This window comes from Polistes dominula, unplaced genomic scaffold, assembly GCF_049000335.1.
Source record: "Polistes dominula isolate Pdom_NZ unplaced genomic scaffold, Pdom_raw_medaka contig_27, whole genome shotgun sequence".
Classification (NCBI taxonomy): Eukaryota; Metazoa; Arthropoda; class Insecta; order Hymenoptera; family Vespidae; genus Polistes; species Polistes dominula.
Genome location: NW_028300906.1, coordinates 1262143 through 1284412, shown reverse-complemented (window position 1 = coordinate 1284412; position 22270 = coordinate 1262143). Strand labels below are relative to the sequence as shown.

Here is a 22270-nt window from a genome sequence, read left to right as displayed (position 1 = left end):
AGCATAATGGATTAAATAAATAATTTATTTTCTACTTACTCCGGTAAATATTTCATATGACGATACGTACATATTTCCGATTAATATCGTGCATGGTTTAGCAGTTTTTAATATCACAAATATTAACATTTTTTGAACTTTTATAGAAAGAATATAGAACGGAATGTTACATCTGAAAAAAAAAACAAAAAATATGAAATTTTGTATAAAATGTAAATGATAGCTTTTGAGAAAATTAGGTTTAAAAAATTCGGTTGAAAACTACATTTTCTAAATAATTAAAATATATGATGATCTTTTTTTAATAAACATTTTTAGTTAAAATTTTATGTTTTATTTTTTTTTATAATTCTATGATCGCATTCTTTTTTTTTATTTTATTCATGTGATCAATTTTAATATTTATTGTTCTTTTACATTTATTTAACCAACTAAAACTTTTGAAAACCATTCGTATAAACATTTTTATTATAAATTTTATTGCGTGTATTTTTATATTTTGATGCATTTAATTAATTTTATAATTTTCCCTTTCTTTTTTCTTTTTTCCATTATTAAATATTGAATATTGTATTTAGTTTCATGTATATTCGTATAAGTTATTAGTAAAAAACAAAATTCATAGTATTTAAAAAATCATACAATTCTTCGTAAGTTGAAATACTATGATTTATAAGCGTTTGTCCAAAATAACAAATAATATATATAGTAAATATACCGCTACCAAAAGATATACTACACTCGATGAATACCCACAAATCGTTCGATGATTCTGATAATTGAAAAATCTAAAAGCAAATAATTATTATATAAATTTCTATCCATAAAATATGTTTTTACATAATGCACTCACACAAATAACAAACAATATTCTAAAAAAAATTTCTAATTAAAATGCTTATTAGAAACAAAATTTCTTACATGCACAAATATAGTCGCTATGAGTAGCATTGAGAGAAACAACAAGAAAAAGTGAAGATCTTTCGAAAAAGAATTATATAAATAAATAAACCTTAAAAGAAAAAAAAGCAATATGTCAAATTGATTAAAACCCAAAATTAAATATTATAAATCAAATTTGTAAACTATTTGTTCGATAACATAAAAAATTCATTCAAACTAACTTGGTAATTCTTATATAATGTTTAATTATATCAACAATCCAATTAAATTCATCACAAATGTTATCATTGTACCAAGCTTTTTGATTAGTTTCTTGTTGTCCTTGAAATGGTTTACATATTTTGAATCTGTAATAAATAAAATGATGCTTAATTATATAATAAAAATAAAGAAAGTAAACAAATTATAAAAATAAAAGTACCTTAAAATACTCAGTTGACAACAAGCATGTTGCATCCAATTCAAAAACATTGAAATGTTCAAAGTACCTACGTTTAAAGTGACATAGCATGCTATCATCTGATAAATCAGTAAACTGTAGTATAGTGTCCCTGAATTTGAAACATTATTGATAGGAAATGGTAAACTTAAATTGACATTTTTAAATGAATTTATATTATACAAGATATCATTTAAGAAACATGGTGTTACTATTACAATAAAATAGAGATTGGAGAAAACTAGAACAAATAAACACAGTATATAATTGTAATGTGCTGAATCTTTGATTTCTTCGAATTTATTTTAACTTACTTACTAAGAAGAAAGTATACATATTTTTTTGTTTCTTTCAAATATTTTTCAGTAATATTAATTTCATCCTCATTAGTTAACTGTTCTTGATCAATTCTATAATGATCATAAGTTTGTCTTATCTAAAAAAAAATTTAATAACCAAATTTTCTTCTTTATGTAATGTTTGCTTTTTTATTTACAAAATTTAATTTAGTTTAAAACAAACAATACAAACTTGTGTGAATTTGAAGTATGTGCTACTGTAGATAATCAGGTAACATAGCATTGTTACCAATTGTTGCAATTCTTTTACAACTAATCCCAATGCGATATTTGACACTATTATTTGATAAAACTAAAGTAAACAAATTTTTTAAAAAGTTCTTTTTCATTATATATAAAAATTGTACGATTTAATTATAATAATGTCTTATATAATAAATTAAATAAAAAATATATTTACCTGGTGTGCAATCATTGGAAATACGTAAACAATAACGGTAAAAAATAATAAAAATTGTTCATTCAAGGTTTGATAAGGTCGTAAACCTAAAATAAATTGAACTATTCGGTTTGAAAAAAAAAGTGTTGTTCAAAGTAATTTTGACCGTACGAGGACATTGTTAAGCAATTTACACTGTTACAAATGAACTAAAAAACAAATTTCTTAGTTCTTCTTTATTATGCATTAAAATTGCTCTTTATTTTACAATGTAGCAATGATTGGTAAGTTAATAATACAAAAATAGTATCGCGTAATAATCGGATCGATAGAATCTAACGTTAATATTTCTCACCCCCTATAAAACATTATGGATGTAATAATTTGTAATACGAGTAACACATAAGTATGAGAACAGGTGTTTGTTCACAACCAATTAAAGAATGAAGTCGTACCTTTTAGTTTTAAAGTTGAAAGACATGCGCAGAAGGGTTTATCGATTGCAACCCTTTTTAGTTGTTGTCTGACAATGGTATGAGACTCTTGTCTTTGGAATAAGCTACTCTTATTTTAACAAAATAATAGTTAAACTTATTGCTAATGTACAATCTAGTTTATCGACTACGATGTTAATAAAATGACTTATAATACTGAAAATGTGAGAACTACATCTTCTTAGAAGCACTCTTGCACTCCTCTTTTTATATAACGTGCAATGAATTTTGAATATATTATCACACACACACATGACTATTTTAAAGTGAAAATAAACAATATAAGGAAAAGAGAAAATAGTGAGAGTTTAATACACAAGGTAAGCTCCAACAATCTAACAAGTAGATTTATTTGAAACTAGTAACTACATTTTGCTACTCGCGGAAGAAATAATGCTTACTATTCATAGAGATAGAATTATAATTTTTCTTATAATTTTTTTTTTTTAAATATATTTGAGTTAACGGACACTGTAATACACTGTGGCAAAAGAAAAAGCTTTTTGCATCGACTGAAATAAAATATTTGTAGTTAGTATAAATAATATTGTACTTAGAGTATTCTATGATTATGTTGGTAATTATGACAATAAATGCAATTATAATATTGAAAGAAATAACAAATTTTTATTAATTTTTTTTATATTGTATAATACAAAATAATAGATGATATAAATGTTTTGATTTGATTCATTGTCATAATTATTAGCACAATTGCATTATACTTACTGCAGAAAAAACTTGATGAGATGAGGTAAATAAATTTCCAATAGAAAGTTCGCATGGTCTAAGACTTCTTGTTATCATGAATAACAACAACTTTTGAGTTTTTATGGATAATTTGTAGAAAGGTATTTGACAGCTGTAACAGATTATTTTTCACATTACTGTTTATATTAATATAACAACTTTATGAATTAAATAAAACTTTAAGTAGGGTTTACAAATATTGTATTTAGTGTTTTCGTACAAATTATTTCAGATCAATAAAAAAATGAGGAAGAAATAAAATTATATATAAAATATTAAAAATCTTACAATTCATCAAAAATTGCAATACTATGATCAATAAGCCTTTGTCCTACATAAAAATTAATGTATGCCGTAAATATAGAATTACAAATCAAGCAAATTCTTTCAATTAGTTTAGTCCTATTGCTAATTGTTTCGGAAAATTGAAATAACTGAAATTAAATAAATGTATATTGAAAAGTATCGTCAGTTATATGTTTCTCTTTGATGTTTAAAAATTTTTCTTAAATAAACTTACCAATAACGATAATTATTTAAGATTAATTAAAATAGAAAAATTTTCTTTTAATTTTATAAAAAGGAAAGAAAATAATGAAAGATTTCATAGCGAAGATAAATAGATAATAAAACATAAATTAAACAGCAAAACATTCTTGAAAAAAAATTCATGTAACAAAATGATGAAAAAATTTCTTTATATTCATATATATTCCAAATTTTAAACGTATTACTTACGAAAATAAAACCAGAAACAATTATAAACGTCATAAGAGTAATTATAATAAGGTAACCAATTTTTGAAATAGTGTTAATCAACTCGACAAATCTTAAATAGAAAACATAAGTAAGTTACTGGTAATAATAAAAACGCTACGAGATGTATATCAATCAGGTTTTGTATATTTTTAATGCGTTCATTTAAAAAATAATTCCAAACTAACTCGGTTACTCTGGTATAACGTTTAACTATGTCTACGATCCACTCAAATTCATTCTCAGGATTTTTATTCCATTTAGTGGTATGATTAGATTTTTCATTTATTTGGAATGGTTCATATATTTTCCATCTGCAATAAGTATGTTTAAAAAGCCATTCAATCGCATAATAATATTTCAAAAATTGACAGTGAATAACAAGTATACTAGTTGTTACTTCATTCAGAGAACACAAATTGCCATAATTATTTGATTAAAAAAACAATTAAAACGCTGTATAAATATTTTTGTACCTTATAATACTTAGTTGAGAGCACGCGTGTTGTATGAATGACAAGTACAATGGAAAGCACACACTGCCTAAAATTATAATTATATAGATTGCTGTAGTTTGATAAATGAGTAAACTGTAATACAGCATGCCAGGAATCAAAACTTTATTTATTGGAAGTGGCAATGTTAAATGGCAATTTTCTAATATACCAACGTAACACAAAACTATTTTTAATACAATAGGTGCTAATGTTCCAATAAAATAAAGATGAAAAATTACTAAAATCAAGAAAACATTTTTTATACATAAGAAATGCTTTATCATTATTTTTCTTTATTGATTTGCTCATTACATACCAACAAGACAATAAGTAAATATTTTAGTTTGTTTAAGGTACTCTTCCGATGTGTTAAATTCATCCTCTTTAGAAAGTTGTTCGTAATCATACTTAATATGTTGAGCTGCTGAATGCACCTAAAAAAAAAAGATATTTTATCACCAAATATTTAATGTTTAATCTTTAATAGAAAATATATTTGATTAGTAGAAATAGAAAAATACGAACTGCTTCGTTATAAATGTTTATAAATAAGTAACTACATAAAACACATAAAACAGCCAACGTACTCTGTAGTATATCAAGAGTTATATCTGATGAGAGGTCTATTATGAAAAGTAGATTAATCTGAAGTCAAAAAATGTATTTATCAGAATTTTATTTATAATTCGCAATAATCGTATTTATATAAAAGTAATCTATTCGTATGTAATTTGAAATGTTGTGAAAGTTGCACCGAAGTAGTTTGTTTCTATAGTTTACTTGATTTTATTTAAAACTTGATAAAATTAGAAATTTTTAAAATTTATTTTATGCTTTTAGAAAGTTTCGCATATTTACAGTAACTGGAAATATTATCAAGTATAGAAAAATTTTAATAAATTAAAAATATATATTATCGTTAATAGTGCAGAACATTTTCATAAAAGAAACAGCAACTATATATTATGCAATAATATAAACAAATATAAAAAAAATTAAATGTAAATATAAAAAAAATTTGGAATTAGAACAAAAATGAAATATTTATTCTAAAAAATAAATGATAAGAAATGAAGAAAAAGTAATTCAATGCAATCTATTGTAATATTGCATACTGTTATAAAAAATAGATTTATTTACCTCAGTCGCAATCAGTGGTAATAAGAAAACATTTACCATAATAAAGATAAAAAACTTATTATTATTTAAGGTACAGTTTGGTGATATGCCTAAAACCATTTGAACTATTGGATTCGAATAAAGGAAATGATTGTCGAAGTAACTTCGTCCTTTCGAAGACATCTTAAAATATTTTCTGTTTCCTACTACGTTAAAACAAAGAATTACAAGATTCACACTTCACCTTCATCGCGCATTCTAATAGCACCTATTTTTTGCTAATGCATAATATAAAAAATAATGTACATGGAAATAGCACTATTATGTTCATATTTCTATAAAACGTTAGGGTTAAAACACTTTCTTTCTATTAAAATATTATTAACAGATAATTCGTGATACGTTGTCAATATTATTGAAGTATAGAAACAGATGGTAGTTCAGAAAAATTATACTTTGTGGTATATTATTCCCTTCCACTTTTATTTCTGAGGAACATGCGCAGCAGGATCCGTTGACTGCAACTCTTCCTCAGTTTTGTTCCGAACGTGGAACGAGACAGGTGGAATATTTAATAAGTAAACTAATAGTAAGGTTTAATCTGTTCGAGTAGAAACACAGTTTGTCATACGTTATACGATTCTAAAGTGATATATCAATCTGGTATATGAAAAATACATTTTCTTAAAGTGAGCAAATTAAATTAATTTAAGGTTTTTAATAAATTTTTTTGATTACTAACTATAAAATATGTTGTCTAAAAGTGATAATATACGTAATTAGCATCATCAGGGACAAAGAATAGTGAGTTCTTATAGTCGAATTCCTTTTTTTAAAGTGCATCAAAATAATAAAAAGGTTATTTATTAAGCACTAAAAATTTTTTTATAGTTGTTAAATTTAATTTAATTTAAATAAAATATATATATATATATATATATATATATATATATATATATTTACTAGACATTTTGCTAATTGTTAAGAACAACAAAATAACTATAGCTCTTACTAGTAAAATTTTCATTACCTTATGTTCAATTATTTTCGAGTTAATGCATATTATAGTACACAGTAGCGAAAGAAAAGGCTCTTTGCAATAACTAAAACAATAAACCTCAAAGAGTATATTTAAAAATATAATTTAATTATTCTAGAATTATGTTAATTATTATGACAATAGATTGTGGCCCAATATTGAATTATTATATTTCGTTAAAAGCTTTGTAGTTTCATTTTATAATTATTTAAAAAAATTAAGAAATAAATTTTTAAATTTATAGTTAATTTATTAGCATTATTAGACAAGCAACAAATTTTTATCACTTACCATAGAAAAAGTTACATGAGATGAAGCAAATAAATTTCCAATAGAAAGTTCGCATGGTCTAAGACTTCTTGCTATCACGAATAACAACAACTTTTGAGTTTTTATGGATAATTTGTAGAAAGGTATTTGACAGCTGTAACAGATTATTTTTCATTAATGCTTATATCGATATAACAACTTTATAAATTAAATAAAACTTCAAGTAGGGTGTGTAAATATTGTATTTGGTGTTTTCGTAGAAATTATTTCAGATCAATAAAACAATGAGGAAAACATAAAATTATATATAAAATATTAAAAATCTTACAATTCATCGAAAATTGCAATATTATGATCAATAAGCCTTTGACCTACATACAAATTAATGTATATCATAATTATAGAATTACCAATGTAGCAAATTCTTTCAATTAGTTTGCTTTTATTGCTTATTTTTTCAGAAAATTGAAATAACTGAAAGTAAATAAATGTATATTAAAAAGTATAGTAAATTATATGTTTCTCTTTGATAATTAAAAATTTTTTTAAAAATAAACTTACCAAGAACGATAATTATTTAAGATTAATTAAAAAAGAAAAATTTTCTTTTAATTTTATAAAAAGGAAAGAAAATAAAGTAAGATTTTATAATAAAGATAGATAGATAATAAAACATAAATTAAACAGTAAAACATTCATGCAAAAAATTATTATAACAAAATGATAAAAAAAAGTTTTTTATTTTCACATATGTTTCAAATTTTAGACGTATTACTTACGAAAATAAAACCAAAAACAATAACAAACATCATGAGGGTAATAACAATAAGGTAACCAATTTTTGAAAAAGTGTTAATCAACTCGACAAATCTTAAATAGAAAAAATAAATAAGTTACTAGAAATAATAAAAACACTACGAGATTTATATCAATCAGGTTTTGTATATTTCTAATGCTTTTATTTAAGAAATGATTCCAAGCTAACTCTGTTACTCTGGTATAACGTTTTATTATATCTACGATCCAATCATATTCACTCTGAAGTTTTTTATTCCATTTAGTGGTCTGATTAGATTTTTTATTTTTTCTAAATGGCTCATTTATTTTCAATCTGCAATGAGTATATTAAAAAAAGCTATTTAATATCATAATAATATTTCATGAATTGACAGTGAATAACAAGTATACTGGGTATTGCTTCATTCAGAGAACACAAATTGCCATAATTATTTGATTAAAAAAACAATTAAAGCGTTGTGAAAATATTTTTTGTACCTTAAAATACTTAGTTGAGAGCACGCATGTTGTACGAGTTCCAAATAAAATGGCAGGCACACACTGCCTAGTATTATAAAGAGATAAATTCCTGTAGCTTGATAAATAAGTAAACTGTAATACAGCATGCCTGGATTCAAAACTTTATTTATTGGAAGTGGCAATGTTAAATGGCAATTTTCTAATATACCAACGTAACACAAAACAATATTTAATATACTTGGTGCTATTGTTCCAATAAAATAAAGATGAAAAACTACTAAAATCAAGAAAACACATTGTATATATAAGAATTGATTAATCATTACTTTTTTTTATTGATTTACTCATTACATACCTATGAAACAATAAGTAAATGTTTTAGTTTGTTTAATGTACTTTTCTAAAATGTTAAATTCATCCTCATTAGAAATTTGTTCGTAATCATACATAATATGTTGAGTTGCTGAATGCACCTAAAAAAAAAAAAAGATATTTTATCACCAAATATTTAATGTTTTATCTTTAATAGAAAATATATTTGATTAGTAGGAATAGAAAAATACAAACTAATTCATTATAAATGTTCACCATACAGTAAATACATAGAATACATAAACCAGCCAACGAACTCTGTAGTAAATCAAGAGTTATATCTGATGAGAGGTCTATTGTAAAAAGTAGTTTAATCTGGAGCAAAAAATGTATTCATAAGAATTTTATTTATAATTTAAAATAATCGTATTTATAAAAAAAGTCATCTATTCGTAGGTAATTTAAAATGTTTTGAGCTTAGCACAGAAATAATTATTTTCTTGTTTACTTCACTTCATTTTAAAAAATAGATGAATTTAATTTTTATTTATTTTATGCTTTTAAAAAGTTTCGCATATTTACATTAACTGGAAATATTATCAAGTACAGAAATATTTCAATAAATTAAAAATATGTATTATCGTTAATAGTGCAGAACATTTTCATAAAAGAAACAGCAACTATATATTATGCAATAATATATACAAATATAGAAACATTAAACGTAAATATAAAAATAAAATTTGGAATTAGAACAAACATTTAATATTTATTCTAAAAAATAAATGATAAAAGATAAAGAAAAATTAATTGAATTAAATCAATTGTAATAATACTTACTGTTAGAAAAAATTATTTATTTACCTCATTCACAATCAGTGGTAATAAGAAAACAATTACCGTAATAAAAATAAAAAACTTATTATTTAGGATATGGTTTGGTGATATGCCTAAAACCATTTGAACTATTGGATTTGAATAAAGGAAATGCTTTTCGAAGTAACTTCGTCCTATCGAAGACATCTTAAAATATTTTCTATTTCCTACTACGTTAAAACAAAGAATTACAAGATTTACGCTTCTCCTTCATCGCGCATTCTAATAGCACCTATTTTTTGCTAATGCATAATATAAAAAATAATGTACATGGAAATAGCACTATTATGTTCATATCTCTATAAAACGTTAGGGTTAAAACACTTTCTTCCTATTAAAATATTATTAACAGATAATTCGTGATACGTTGTCAATATTATTGAAGTATAGAAACAGATGGTAGTTCAGAAAAATTATACTTTGTGGTATATTATTCCCTTCCACTTTTATTTCTGAGGAACATGCGCAGCAGGATCCGTTGACTGCAACTCTTCCTCAGTTTTGTTTCGAACGTGGAGTGAAACAGGTGGAATATTTAATAAGTAAACTAATAGTAAAGTTTAATCTGTTCGAGTAGAAACACAGTTTTTCATACGTTATACGATTTTAAAGTGATATATCAATCAGGTATATGAAAAATACATTTTCTCAAAGTGAGCAAGTTTAATTAATTTAAGATGTTAAATAAATTTGTTTCATTATTAACTATAAAATATGTTGTATAAAAGTGATAATATGTAATTAGCATCATTAGGGACAAAGAATAGTGAGCTCTTATAGTCGTTTTCTTTTTTTTTTCTAAGTTCATCAAAATAATAAAAAGGTAATTAAATAAACATTAAGAACTGTTATATAAATATTTTTGCTTAACCTAATTTAATTAAAACAAAAGAATACTGTACATTTTGCTCATTGTTAAGAACAACAAAATAACTAGGGCTCGTACTAATAGAATTTTCATTACCTTATGTTTAATTATGTTCGAGTTAATGTATACTATAGTACACAGTAGCGAAAGAAAAGGCTCTTTGCATTAACTAAAACAATAAACCTCAAAGAGTATATTTAAAAATATAATTAAATTATTCTACTATTAAGTTAGTTATTATGACAATAGATTGTGACCCAATATTAAACTATTATATTTCGTTAAAAGCTTTGTATGCTTATTTTATTATTATTTAAAGAAATTATGAAATTATTTATTTTTTCTTAGTGTTAGTTTACTAACATTATTAGACAAGCAAACATTGTTATCGCTTACCACAGAAAAAGTTATATGAGATGAAACAAAAAAATCTCCGATTGAAAGTTCGCACGGTTTCATGCTTCTTGCCATTACGAATAATAATATCTTTTGAAATTTTAGGGAAAGATTATAGAAACAAACTTGACATCTGTAACAAAATGTTAGTTATTTCATTTTTTTTTTAACAATCTATTTTATAATTATTTTTTTTTTGTAAATATAGAAGAATAATTGTATTTATAGTATTTCTTTTTTATTGATTTGAAGTTCATGCAAAGCAAACGACAAAAAAGCACTTAGTACAATTCTATAATACTTACAATTCATCGATTGCTGCTGTATTATGATCTATAAGCTTTTGACCTACATAAAAATTAAAATATCCTGAAATTATAGAATTTGTTATATAGCAGCATCTCTCAACCATTTTACTTGTATTATTGATTTTCTTAGATAATTGAAACATCTGAAAATAAATTACATAAATAAGAGTTATCTTAGAAATTGCAATAATTTAATCATTGTAGCTAAATATTTGTATATTTTGAAAAGTTCATTTTAGCATTTACAAATAAATAAATCTCTTAATACATCTTGCCCAATAATTTGTTCGTAGTAGATTGTTTCAGTATATTTAAAATATAATTTACAATTATTAAAATATTGTTGAATAAATTCAGCAATATTTTAATAATTACATAACATAATTATACTTCACTAATAAGAAGATTGTTTAATTTCTAAATATTTAACTAATTTTAAATAAATTACTTACAGAAACAAATCCAAGAGTTATGAGAATCATTAAAAGGATAATTAAAATAAGGTAACCAATTTTTAAATAATTGTTAACCATGTCGACTAATCTTAAACAGGAGAAAATATATAAATTATTAGAAGTAATAAAAACACTATGAAATGTATATCAGGTTTTATATATTTTAATTACTAACTTTATAACTCTGCTATGTCGTTTAATTATGTCAACGATCCAATCGAATTCATTTTGTAATTTGTCATTGCACCAAACAATTTGATTAGATTTATTATTTTTTCGAAATGATTGACCAATTTTTAATCTACACGCAATAAATATGTTTAAAAATTAACATTTACTATATAATGATAGTCAAGTAAAAGAAATTGATATTATTAAGAATATTGTTTACCTTAAAACTTTTAATTGACAACACGCGTGTTGCACAACTGCTAAATATGATGGAAAACACACACTGCCTAAAATTATAATTATATAGATTGCTATTGTTTGATAAATGAATAAACTGTAATACAGTATGCCTGGGTTCAAAACTTTATTAATGGGAAGTGGTAATGTTAAATGGCCTTTTTCTAATGCACCAATGTAACACAAAACAATATTTAATATAGAAGGTGTTATTATTCCAACAAAATAAAGGTGGAAGATGACTGAAATCATATGTAAAAAATATCTTATATATCAAATACTTGCTTTTTTATTTTTTATTTTTTTTTTTAACCAACATCATTGGGTTTTTTTCTTTAACATACCTAAGAAACAATACGTATATGATTTGGTTTGTTTTGTGTATTTTTCAAAAATGTTTAATTCGTCCTCATCCAAAATTTTATCATAATCATTTTTCACGTGAGATACAATTGATTGGAACTGAAAAACAAAATGCTTGTTACGGCATAAATATACACATTTTTATATAATTATATTTCGTTTAATAAATAAAATCGATACTAACTGTTACAAAATTGAGACATGCAAAAGTGTAACCAATTAGAACGCTGAAATAACAAATCGTACTTTGCAATAGATCCAGAGTTGTTTCCAATGTAAGATCTGATGTGAAAAGTTGATAAAACTGAAGTTAAGAAATACATTTATAAATATTTTATTTTCACAATAAATTAATTGCGTTGGAAATAAAAAAAAAATACCATACTCATAAAGTAATTGTTTTAATAAAAAGAAAACTTTACTGTTTTAAAAAATTGAAAAAAATAATCAGACATCAAGCGAAATCATGCGAATTCGTGTTACATAAAAGACATTTATCATAAGTAATGCTGTTCGAATAATGAGTTTATTAAATAAATATATTTTAAAAGAATACTAATATAATTATGAATATAAAAGTATAATAGTTTAATTCGATTTAAAAAATTGAAAAATAATTAAAAAAAAATAAAAGAATATTCAAATACGACTATTATAAAAATTCTTAATGTAATAATCAGTTAATAAACTTATCTGATAAGAACTCAAAGGAACTATGTAAACATATACTATAATCAAACGTAAAAGTTGATCTTTCCAAGTATGATTCGATTGCAAGCAAAAAACTAAATGAACTATTGGATTCGAATAAAGGAAATGCTTGTCGAAGTAACTTCGTCCTTTCGAAGACATCTTAAAATATTTTCTGTTTTCTACTACATTAAAACAAAGAATTATAAGACTCACGCTTCTCCTTCATTGCGCATTCTAATTGCTTTCAATTATAGTTGATGCATAATTTAAAGAATATTTGATATGAAAATAGTATTATTATGTTTGTATCTCTATAAAACGTTAGGGTTAAAACACTTTCTTTCTATTAAAATATTATTAACAGATAATTCGTGATACATTGTCAATATTATTGAAGTATAGAAACAGATGGTAGTTCAGAAAAATTAAACGTTGTGGTATATTGTTCCCTTCCACTTTTATTTCTGAAGGGACATGCGCAGCAAGATCCCTTGACTGTGACCCTTCCTCAGTTATGTTTCGAACGTCGAATGATACACGTGCTTTAAACAGGTGCAATACTTAATAAGTAAATCCATAGTGAGGTATTTGTTTTTATTCTAGTGGAAACACTTTTTGCTATAGAAAAATTACAAGAATATTACGTGTAATTTGTATAAATTCAGTTTTTCTTTTTCTTTCTTTTTATCTTTAGAAAAAGTTTTATCAACAGCTTAAGAAATTAATTGCAATGTATTTTTATTTGTTATAGTCTTAAAAGGTATTGCTAATAAGAAAAGAAAATTGAATTAAATTTTATTAACAAATAGACACTACAATATTAACAATTACTACATGTAAGTAAACTACTTTTAATGGTAAAATTAAGTAAAAAATGTATTTTTGTTTACATTGTTTTATTTTTTTTTTTTTAAATATATGCATAAATATAACTCCGTGCTAGCGAACATTATAATATACCGTAGCAAATGAGAATGCTTTTTGCATTAACTAAAAGAAAATATAGTTTTTTTTGTGATTAATACGATTAATTGCATATAGTAGACGATTTAAAAGACTCTTACCTTAGAAAGAACTTCGTGCGATGATACAAATAAATCCCCGATCGAAAGATGACACGATTTAATTGATCTTGTTATCATGAAAATTAATAATTTTTGTGTTTTTATCGAAAGATTGTAGAACGGGATGTTACATCTGTCAAAATAAAATCAAATATTTACTTACACATATTATAAATTTCGTTTTTATTTCTATACGAGTATGCATTACAATAATCTTTTTTTTATACTTTTTTTTTTTTTTTACCAAAGTAATCTATGCAGAATAAACAATTATTACTTTACAATACAATTTGTTGAAACTTACAATTCATGAAATACTTCTGTACTATGATTAATAAGCGTTTGCCCAATATGAAAAGTCACGTATGTCATAAATCCAGATCCACCGATATAAATGCAACATTCGATTAAATAACTTTTACTTTGCAGTGTTGATGTCATATGAAACATCTGAAAATGAATTAAGAATTATTGAAAAATCAAAAATTATTTTCTTATTATTGTTCGGTTCATAAAAAAAGAAAAAAAAAACGTGCACTGTAATATATTTCAATAATTCATTGTACATCTGAGTTTTATTCTGTTTAAAACAAACATCAAGTTTATTAACACTAGATTTATGGACTGAGCCAATTTGACTCATTTGAAATTTTTTTTTCATATATATATGAAAAACTTAAATATTATATTTTAAAAATGTATGTTAGTTTTTAGTTAAGTAATGAAATATATTTAAATATTAATTCTTACCATCTACTAAATTCTTCATTTAAACAATGTTTGTAAATTATTAAAAAATAATGAATCCGTAAATCTAGTGTTAAATTAAATTGTAAACAAAGTCAACTTTTAGTATGAATACATTTACTATACCTCAATAAATTATTAATAATAATTATAATGTTTCATTAGATATAATATATACACTAGCACAGAGTTTACAAAATTTATTTAAAAAATAATATTATCGTTACCAACATATAATTAATAAATTATTTAATATTTCATATCATTTAATTCATCACAATCTAATCAACTTACAGTAATAAAATCCAATACAATACAAAACAATCCAATAGAGACTTCAATAAGATATGGCGTCTTCGAAACACAATTGATAAGATTGACATACCTTAAGAAGAAAAGAAAAAAAAAATAATTAATTAAAAAATACAATATTACAAAAAAAATAAATAAAAATGGAATATTATTATTTGTTGACTAACTCAATAACTCGTGCATGATATTTTATTATATCTTCCATCCATTTGTATTCCTCTTGTGACTTATAATTGAGTTGAACGTTTCGTAGAAATTTTCGTTTCTTACGAAATGGTTGAACAATTTTCATTCTACAAAGAATAAATTTGAATAGTAATTTTGTATTTTGATCATGCTGTAATTATTCGTATAAATACATTAGGATCTTTGTTTGAAAAAAAAAAAATGTTAACATATGTATATCTTAATTGAAATATAAATATTCATTAACGAACATAAAACAATTAATAAAAGATACTATAATTAATCTAGATCCTACTGTATTTAAATTAATGTTCATTTTAAAACAAACCTCATAATAGTAAATTGACATAATGCGTGTTGTATTATTACCATAAATGCTGAATAACTCGTACTTGCTATAATTACTAAAATGTATAATCCTATCGTTTGATAAATGAACAAACAGTAGAATAATGGGCCCGAGATTGAAACATCGATAATAGTAATGGGTAATTTAATATAAACGTTGTCTACTTTTCCAAATAGATGCAAACAAATATTAAATATACACGGTGATATCGTGGCAAGAAAATAAAAATGGATGATTGCTAAAATAATACAAGAATATATGTAATATATTTAATTATAAAGTTTTCTTTTTTTTTTTCTTCTTTTTGTTTTTTGTTTCAATTTATTTTATTATAATTTTGGCATGAACAAAAACAAACACACACAAATATACCACGAACACACCGATTATACAGTACGTATAAATTTTACTTCGTCTTGTGTACTTCTGAATAATTTTTAATTCATCATCAGCAGATAATCGTTCATAATCATTTTTAATATGAGAGTAAATGTTCTTCAACTAGAATAAAATGTTTCAACTACGTGGTTAAATGCTTTTCTTATTTTTTGTTTTTTGTTTTTTGTTTTTGTTTAATATGAAAAATGTAAGATTCTTTTATCAAAAAAAAAGAAAAGAAAAAACAAGAAAAAATAAATAGAAAAACAATGATACAAACTTTTACTAAACTAATGCAATTAGTAACGTAAATGCATGTAATGGATAATCCAGCAATAATGTTTTGCAGAATTCTTACAGCCAATTGCGGTTCGACGTCTGACGTAATTAGTGGATATAACTAAAATCAAATTTTTTAAATAATTAAACATTATTAGAGAATAAAATAATTAATTACTTTACACGATTATCTAACAAATATTTAACCTTCCCCAAAATAAAATGAAAATTAAAATTTCTGTTAAAATTAATGTGATGCAAACGATTACGCGTTTAAATTTAAGTTTAAAAAAATAAAATAAACAACAACAAAAAATATATAAAAAATGAATACGATAATAAATAAAAATAATAAAAATATTACAAATACTCATGTAAAAACCCAAAAATAATATATATTTACCGTGTGTACAAATATTGGAATAATGTAAACCATTGTCGTACATAATTGAAACAATTGAAAATTCGAATTTTGATATGGTCTTAAGCCCATGATAAATTGAAAAAGTTTGTTAGAATAAAGAAAATGATTTTCATAATAAGTCAGACCTCTGACATGCATTGAGAGAAGTCTTTCGTGTTTTGCAACGAAGTAAACAAAATACACCACTCTTCTTCATTGTAATGCTTTTTAATAATTCTTTGATATGATTGATTAAAAATTATATGGAAAAAATAGTAATATGATAATAGCACAATAATGATAGTATTTACATACGCAAATGTTACAGAATATCTCCCCTATTGACGTTTATAATACAAACAATCTAAAATACTATAAAATATAATGAAAATAAGTAGAGAAACACATGTTAGTTCTCAGCAATTAAATGAGGGGAGATTTCCCTCATTCTAATCATTTTCAAGAACATGCGCAGAACCAGTCTGTTGTATGCAGCTCTAGTCAGTTGTTGTTCAACCACAGTATAAGCAGAATGTCAAATCTTGACTGTTTTATTGATCGCTGTGTTAGTCATATTTATTGCACACATGTTCAGTGAAATGTGAGAGTGTATATACAAGTTTATAATAGAAATTTTGCGATAAAATATAAAGAAATATTTTCTTTTACTATCATATGATTTATTACTTACTGATTTTCTTTTTACATTACTTTTGATGTCTAATATAAGTGAGTACAATTGTTCCCTCTTAAAAAGAAATCAAATCTTAAATACATGTATTAAAATATTAAATAATTTTCAACTATCTGTTAATAGAAACTGTAGTAGACTGTAGCGAAAGAAAATGCCTTTTGTATTAGCTGAAATATGAAATGAAATTGATATAAATATAAAATTAAAAACAATCAAGGAAGTGTAATGGCTACGCGCATATATTCGCTTATAATTTGAAGTTATACTTATCCTTAAAACCATATATGTTTTCATCGAAATACAAGTTTTAGCGGATTAATTAAAAATCGATTACACACATGTAACAACTTACATTAGCAAATGACTCGTGCGACGATACAAATATATCTCCGATCGAAAGTTGATGCGGTTTCTTGGAGCATAGCATTATAAATAACAACATTTTTTGTGTTTTTACAGAAAGCATATATAACGGAATACTAAATCTGTAATAAAATTGTAAATTAATTTATACGTAATGATTAATATCGTAAACAATTAAACATGTATTTAATAAATCTCTATAGTATTGTTTGCACACATAGCATTCCTTTTAAGTTTAATACAGTAACATGGAGTATAAGTAAATTACTATTTTTTGTAAAATCCTAAAAATCCTCTTACATTTCTTCAAAAATTGCAACACTATGATTTATAAGTCTCTGTCCAATATAAAAATTCAAATATGTAGCAATGATAGTATTGAATATGAAACAACCTCTTTCGGTCATTTCTAAGTTAAGTTTTTTGGTTTTAAATATTTGAAATGCCTAAAGATAATTACAAAATATAATAATTAGAAAATTATTTAACTCAACTTATAAATATAGTTATTTTCATATGATACAATTTTTTCATTTTAAATGAATACTTACGAAAATAAAATCAAAGATGATGAGAAATGCCATAAGAAATGTTACGACTAGGTATGTCGTTTTGGAGAAACTATTGGTCAAATCAACCAACCTAAAATGAAAAATATCAAAATTAAAATTATTAAATGATATTTAAATCAAATATTTCTATGTATAAATAAACTTAAGGTTCATTTTTGTCTAATTGTTATTAAAATTATGAGAAAAAGATTTTTATACTTACTGAGAGATTCTCGTCGAATGATTTGTTATTTCAACTATCCAATGAAACTCGTTAAACCATACCTTACTTTCATGTTTCTGAATATTTTTAAATGGTCGACGTAATTTTAGTCTGTGATAGCAATGCATTAAAAACTAACATTAATATTAGTGATATTATTTTTTAATATAAAAGAAAATTTTTTTTTTAATAGCAAAACATACTTTAAAACTGTTACTTGACAACATATATGTTGTATAATTACTAAATATAGTGATAAGCATATGGACATTGTCATAGTCAAAATAATAATTCCTATTGATTGATATGTTAACATACAATAATATAACAGCCCTGAAGAAGGACCTTTAATAACTTTAGATGGCAATTTTAATTGTTTCTTATCCAATATACCAAAAATATAAAGAAAAGCATTAAAAATAGAAGGAATTATAAGGACAAAATCAACAAATATGTATAGAGCTGTAATAAAAAAAGATACTTCGTTAAAACAATATCATAGTATACAAGATTACTTAGAATTTTCCAATCAAACTATGATGTCATATTAAAACAAATAGAAATAAGAAAATAATGTTGTATAAAAGTAGACATTTTTTATTAAACTCTTGAAAATAAAAATGTGTTTTAATTTATTTCATTAAAATTGGTTTCTAACTTAAGAATAAAGCTAACTGCTTATAATACATTTTCTTATTTCTATTTGTAGAATATGATTTTGCAGATTAATCGATAAATTAAAAAATTGTTCATAAAAGTTTTATTTTTTTATAGCTTACCTACCAAAATATACGAAAATAATTTACTTTGTTTTGTATACTGTTTAATAATGTCTAATTCACTTTCGTCCAATAATTGTTCATAATCGAGTTGAATATGAGCCATGATTGATTGTAACTAAAGTATAAGAATAAAAAATAGCAAAATGGTAAAAATAGAAAGATTTCTTTGATGTTTGAAAATAGAACAAAACAAAATATTAATCTTACGAACTGCTACATTATTATGATAGGTGGTATAGTAACTTTGCATCATAACAAGAATTGCAAATGTTTCTTGAAATACGTTCATAGAAAATGCCAAAGAAAAATGCGATGTAAATAGTCGATAATACTATGATCAAAAAATTATTTTATTATTAATGTAATTAGTATTGAGTAAATAAGTAATAATAAGTATTAATATAAGATAGAAGAATATATTTTAATAAATTATAATAACAATAATAATACTGATAAGAAAAAAATTTAAGTTTGAAAACAATAAATTTACTTCATATACAATTATAGGTATTGCAGAAAATATCACAAAATGTACTAGAACAAATTGTTTTTTTAAATCACCATGTTGATCTAAGCAGATTAGAAATTGTACTATACGATTGGAAAATAGAAAATGTTCTTTAAAATAGGTAAGACCACTGACAGACATTATGATGATGAACCTTACGTGTTCTGAAACTTTGTAGTAAACAATAAGATACATTACTTACATTTCTCGGTGTGCATTTCAAAAACCCTTCTTTGTGATCGATAAAATTATATGGAAAATTATGACATGATAATAGTACAATAATTATTGAATTTTGTAGTACATAATTTTAAAAATTATCTCCCCTATTTTTAATACCAAACAACCTACGATACTATGAAGTATTATAGCATATAGCATATGTATTTTAACAGTATAAGGTATGAAAACAGGTGTTATAGTTCTCAGTAATTAAATTAGGGGAGATTTTCCTTTATTCTAATCATTTTTTAGAACATGCGCAGAACAAGTCTTGTTTACTGCAATCCACTTCAGTCTAATTTCGACCACAATACCGAACGTATCTTTCAGAAAAAATTATTCATTATATTCTAATATAAAGATAAAACTGTATGAATAATATAATTAATGTGTAAACGATTTTATTGTTAATGCAATTGACACATTTTTTGAATATTTGAAAAGAAATAATTTAACTACTTAAGAAGTGTACGTAGTTTGTTTGTTTTTAATATATTATCAGTGTTTTTTTTTTCTATACAGAATAATAGTAATTAATACTATTTAATTAATTAAACAATAATAGTAATTATAATCAATATACTCAATACTACTCTCTTTATTATTTATTAATGTTCATAAATAAATAATCCATTTATATATATTTATCTACATATAATACTATTTTGGATTTTAACTACTTTGTTGTTCTAAGTAATTGATCGTCTTGTATTTGTATTATTTCCAAAATAATTTTATATTAACGAATTGTATAAAACACAGTTGCAAAAGAAAATGCTTTTTGGATTAACTGAAATGAAAATTATATCAATGTTTGATTAAATATTATAAATTATAATCACATTGTTAAATATCATTGATTAAATATCACGTATTTTAAGACAATAGTAATAATTTAGATAAAAGTTCTTACACTTGAAAACATTTCATGTGACAATGTAAAAATCTTCCCAATTGTAAGTACACATTTCTTTCTACATTTTCCTATTAAAAGCAATAGTAATTTTTGAGTTTTTATCGATAACAGATAAAATGGAACTTGACAACTGTGATAATAAAAATGAATATTTTGATTAGTATATGATTCTGGTGTGAAATATATTTTATATAAATAAAACAAAAAATGAAATAATTATTGTGAAATGGTTTGACATTATCTTACAGTTCCTCGAACACGCTATTACTATAATTTATAATCCTTTGTCCAATATAAAAATAAATATATACGATAAATATAGTACCAACAATGTTGACTAAGCATTCGATTATGTTTCTCATATTTTGCATAATACTGATTAACTGAAATATCTGATAAAAAATAAATAATTAATTTAACATTTATATTTTTAAAAGTAAATCTCGTTAAATTGTTTTTAAACGATATTGAAATAATGTGCACTGAAATAAAGTTTAAAATGACTATAGATTTTTAAAATTGTCATTTTATTCTTCTAAATGTATTATTAATTATTATACTTACATTGATAAAGTCCAATATAAGGATGACCAAAGCAAAGAATAAATTAATTAAATAAATAATCCTTCCAAAATTATTTAGAAGTTCAATGAATCTTAAAAGAAAAGAAATGAAAAGAGAATAGCAGACAAAAAAGTATTTATCATAAAATAATATTATTATATAAATTAGGCCTTAGTTATTTGTTTAATACATTATTGTTAAATTGTTATTTCTAACATACTGTGTTACTCTTGTATAACTTTTAATTATGTTTACAATCCAATTGATTTCTTCTCGAGATTTTGTACAACTCCAATTATCATATCGATTATCATTTTTATTATTACCAAATGGTTGACTTATTTTCAGCCTATCAATCAAAAATGACTTTTATATTACGAATATATATATATATTAAAATAATTTAAATAATTTATACAAAGTGAATGCAAAAATTATTTACACATCTCGTTCCTTTTTTTTCTTCTTTTTTTTTCAATTAATTCTATTCGAATGAAATTGCAATAAAAACGAGATGTGTAAATAATTGTTTATTTGGTGTATATATTTAAAAAATAAAAATAAAACGTACTTTATAATGCTGAATTGAAAACACGCGTGCTGTAATAATAACAAGTATAACGAGAATCCAATAATGGATACAATAAATAATATACAGATTGCTACAGTTTGTAACATGATCAAAAAGTAATAAAGTAGTCCTGGATTTAAGGAATTATTTATAAAAAATGGTAAATTTATATTAACCGAGTCTGACATTCCAAATATGTAGGCAAAAATATTTAATA

The 22270-nt window shown here is 23.4% G+C and overlaps 2 protein-coding genes across 15 annotated transcripts in view; one reads left to right on the top strand and one right to left on the bottom strand.

Moving 5' to 3' along the window:
- The first annotated feature begins 2620 nt into the window (after nt 1-2620).
- The window catches only part of LOC107073265 (uncharacterized), a 183405-nt gene continuing 163755 nt past the window's right edge, over nt 2621-22270 (top strand). For 4 of the 14 annotated variants that reach the window (XR_016178948.1, XM_089179591.1, XM_089179590.1 and 1 more), the window contains exons 1-2: nt 9357-10103; nt 11477-11525. Coding sequence is in view for 8 of the 14 variants with exons in the window: in XM_089179591.1 (XP_089035717.1) it covers nt 10082-10103; nt 11477-11525 (71 nt within the window). In the remaining 6 variants the exon portion in view is untranslated. Of the gene's footprint in view, nt 2895-5787; nt 6360-9356; nt 10274-11476; nt 11526-22270 lie in introns of those variants that run through there. The other 10 variants (XR_016178961.1, XR_016178962.1, XR_016178963.1 and 7 more) reach the window with 8 other exon arrangements.
- Nucleotides 2929-5224, bottom strand: LOC149033392 (uncharacterized). Its single transcript, XM_089179740.1, has 7 exons — nt 5165-5224; nt 4557-5011; nt 4269-4394; nt 4063-4153; nt 3613-3758; nt 3304-3436; nt 2929-3086 (listed from the first exon to the last, which is right to left on the bottom strand). Exons 2-7 carry the CDS (start codon nt 4859-4861, stop codon nt 3036-3038), a joined length of 852 nt encoding a protein of 283 aa, XP_089035866.1. The 5' UTR covers nt 4862-5011; nt 5165-5224; the 3' UTR covers nt 2929-3035.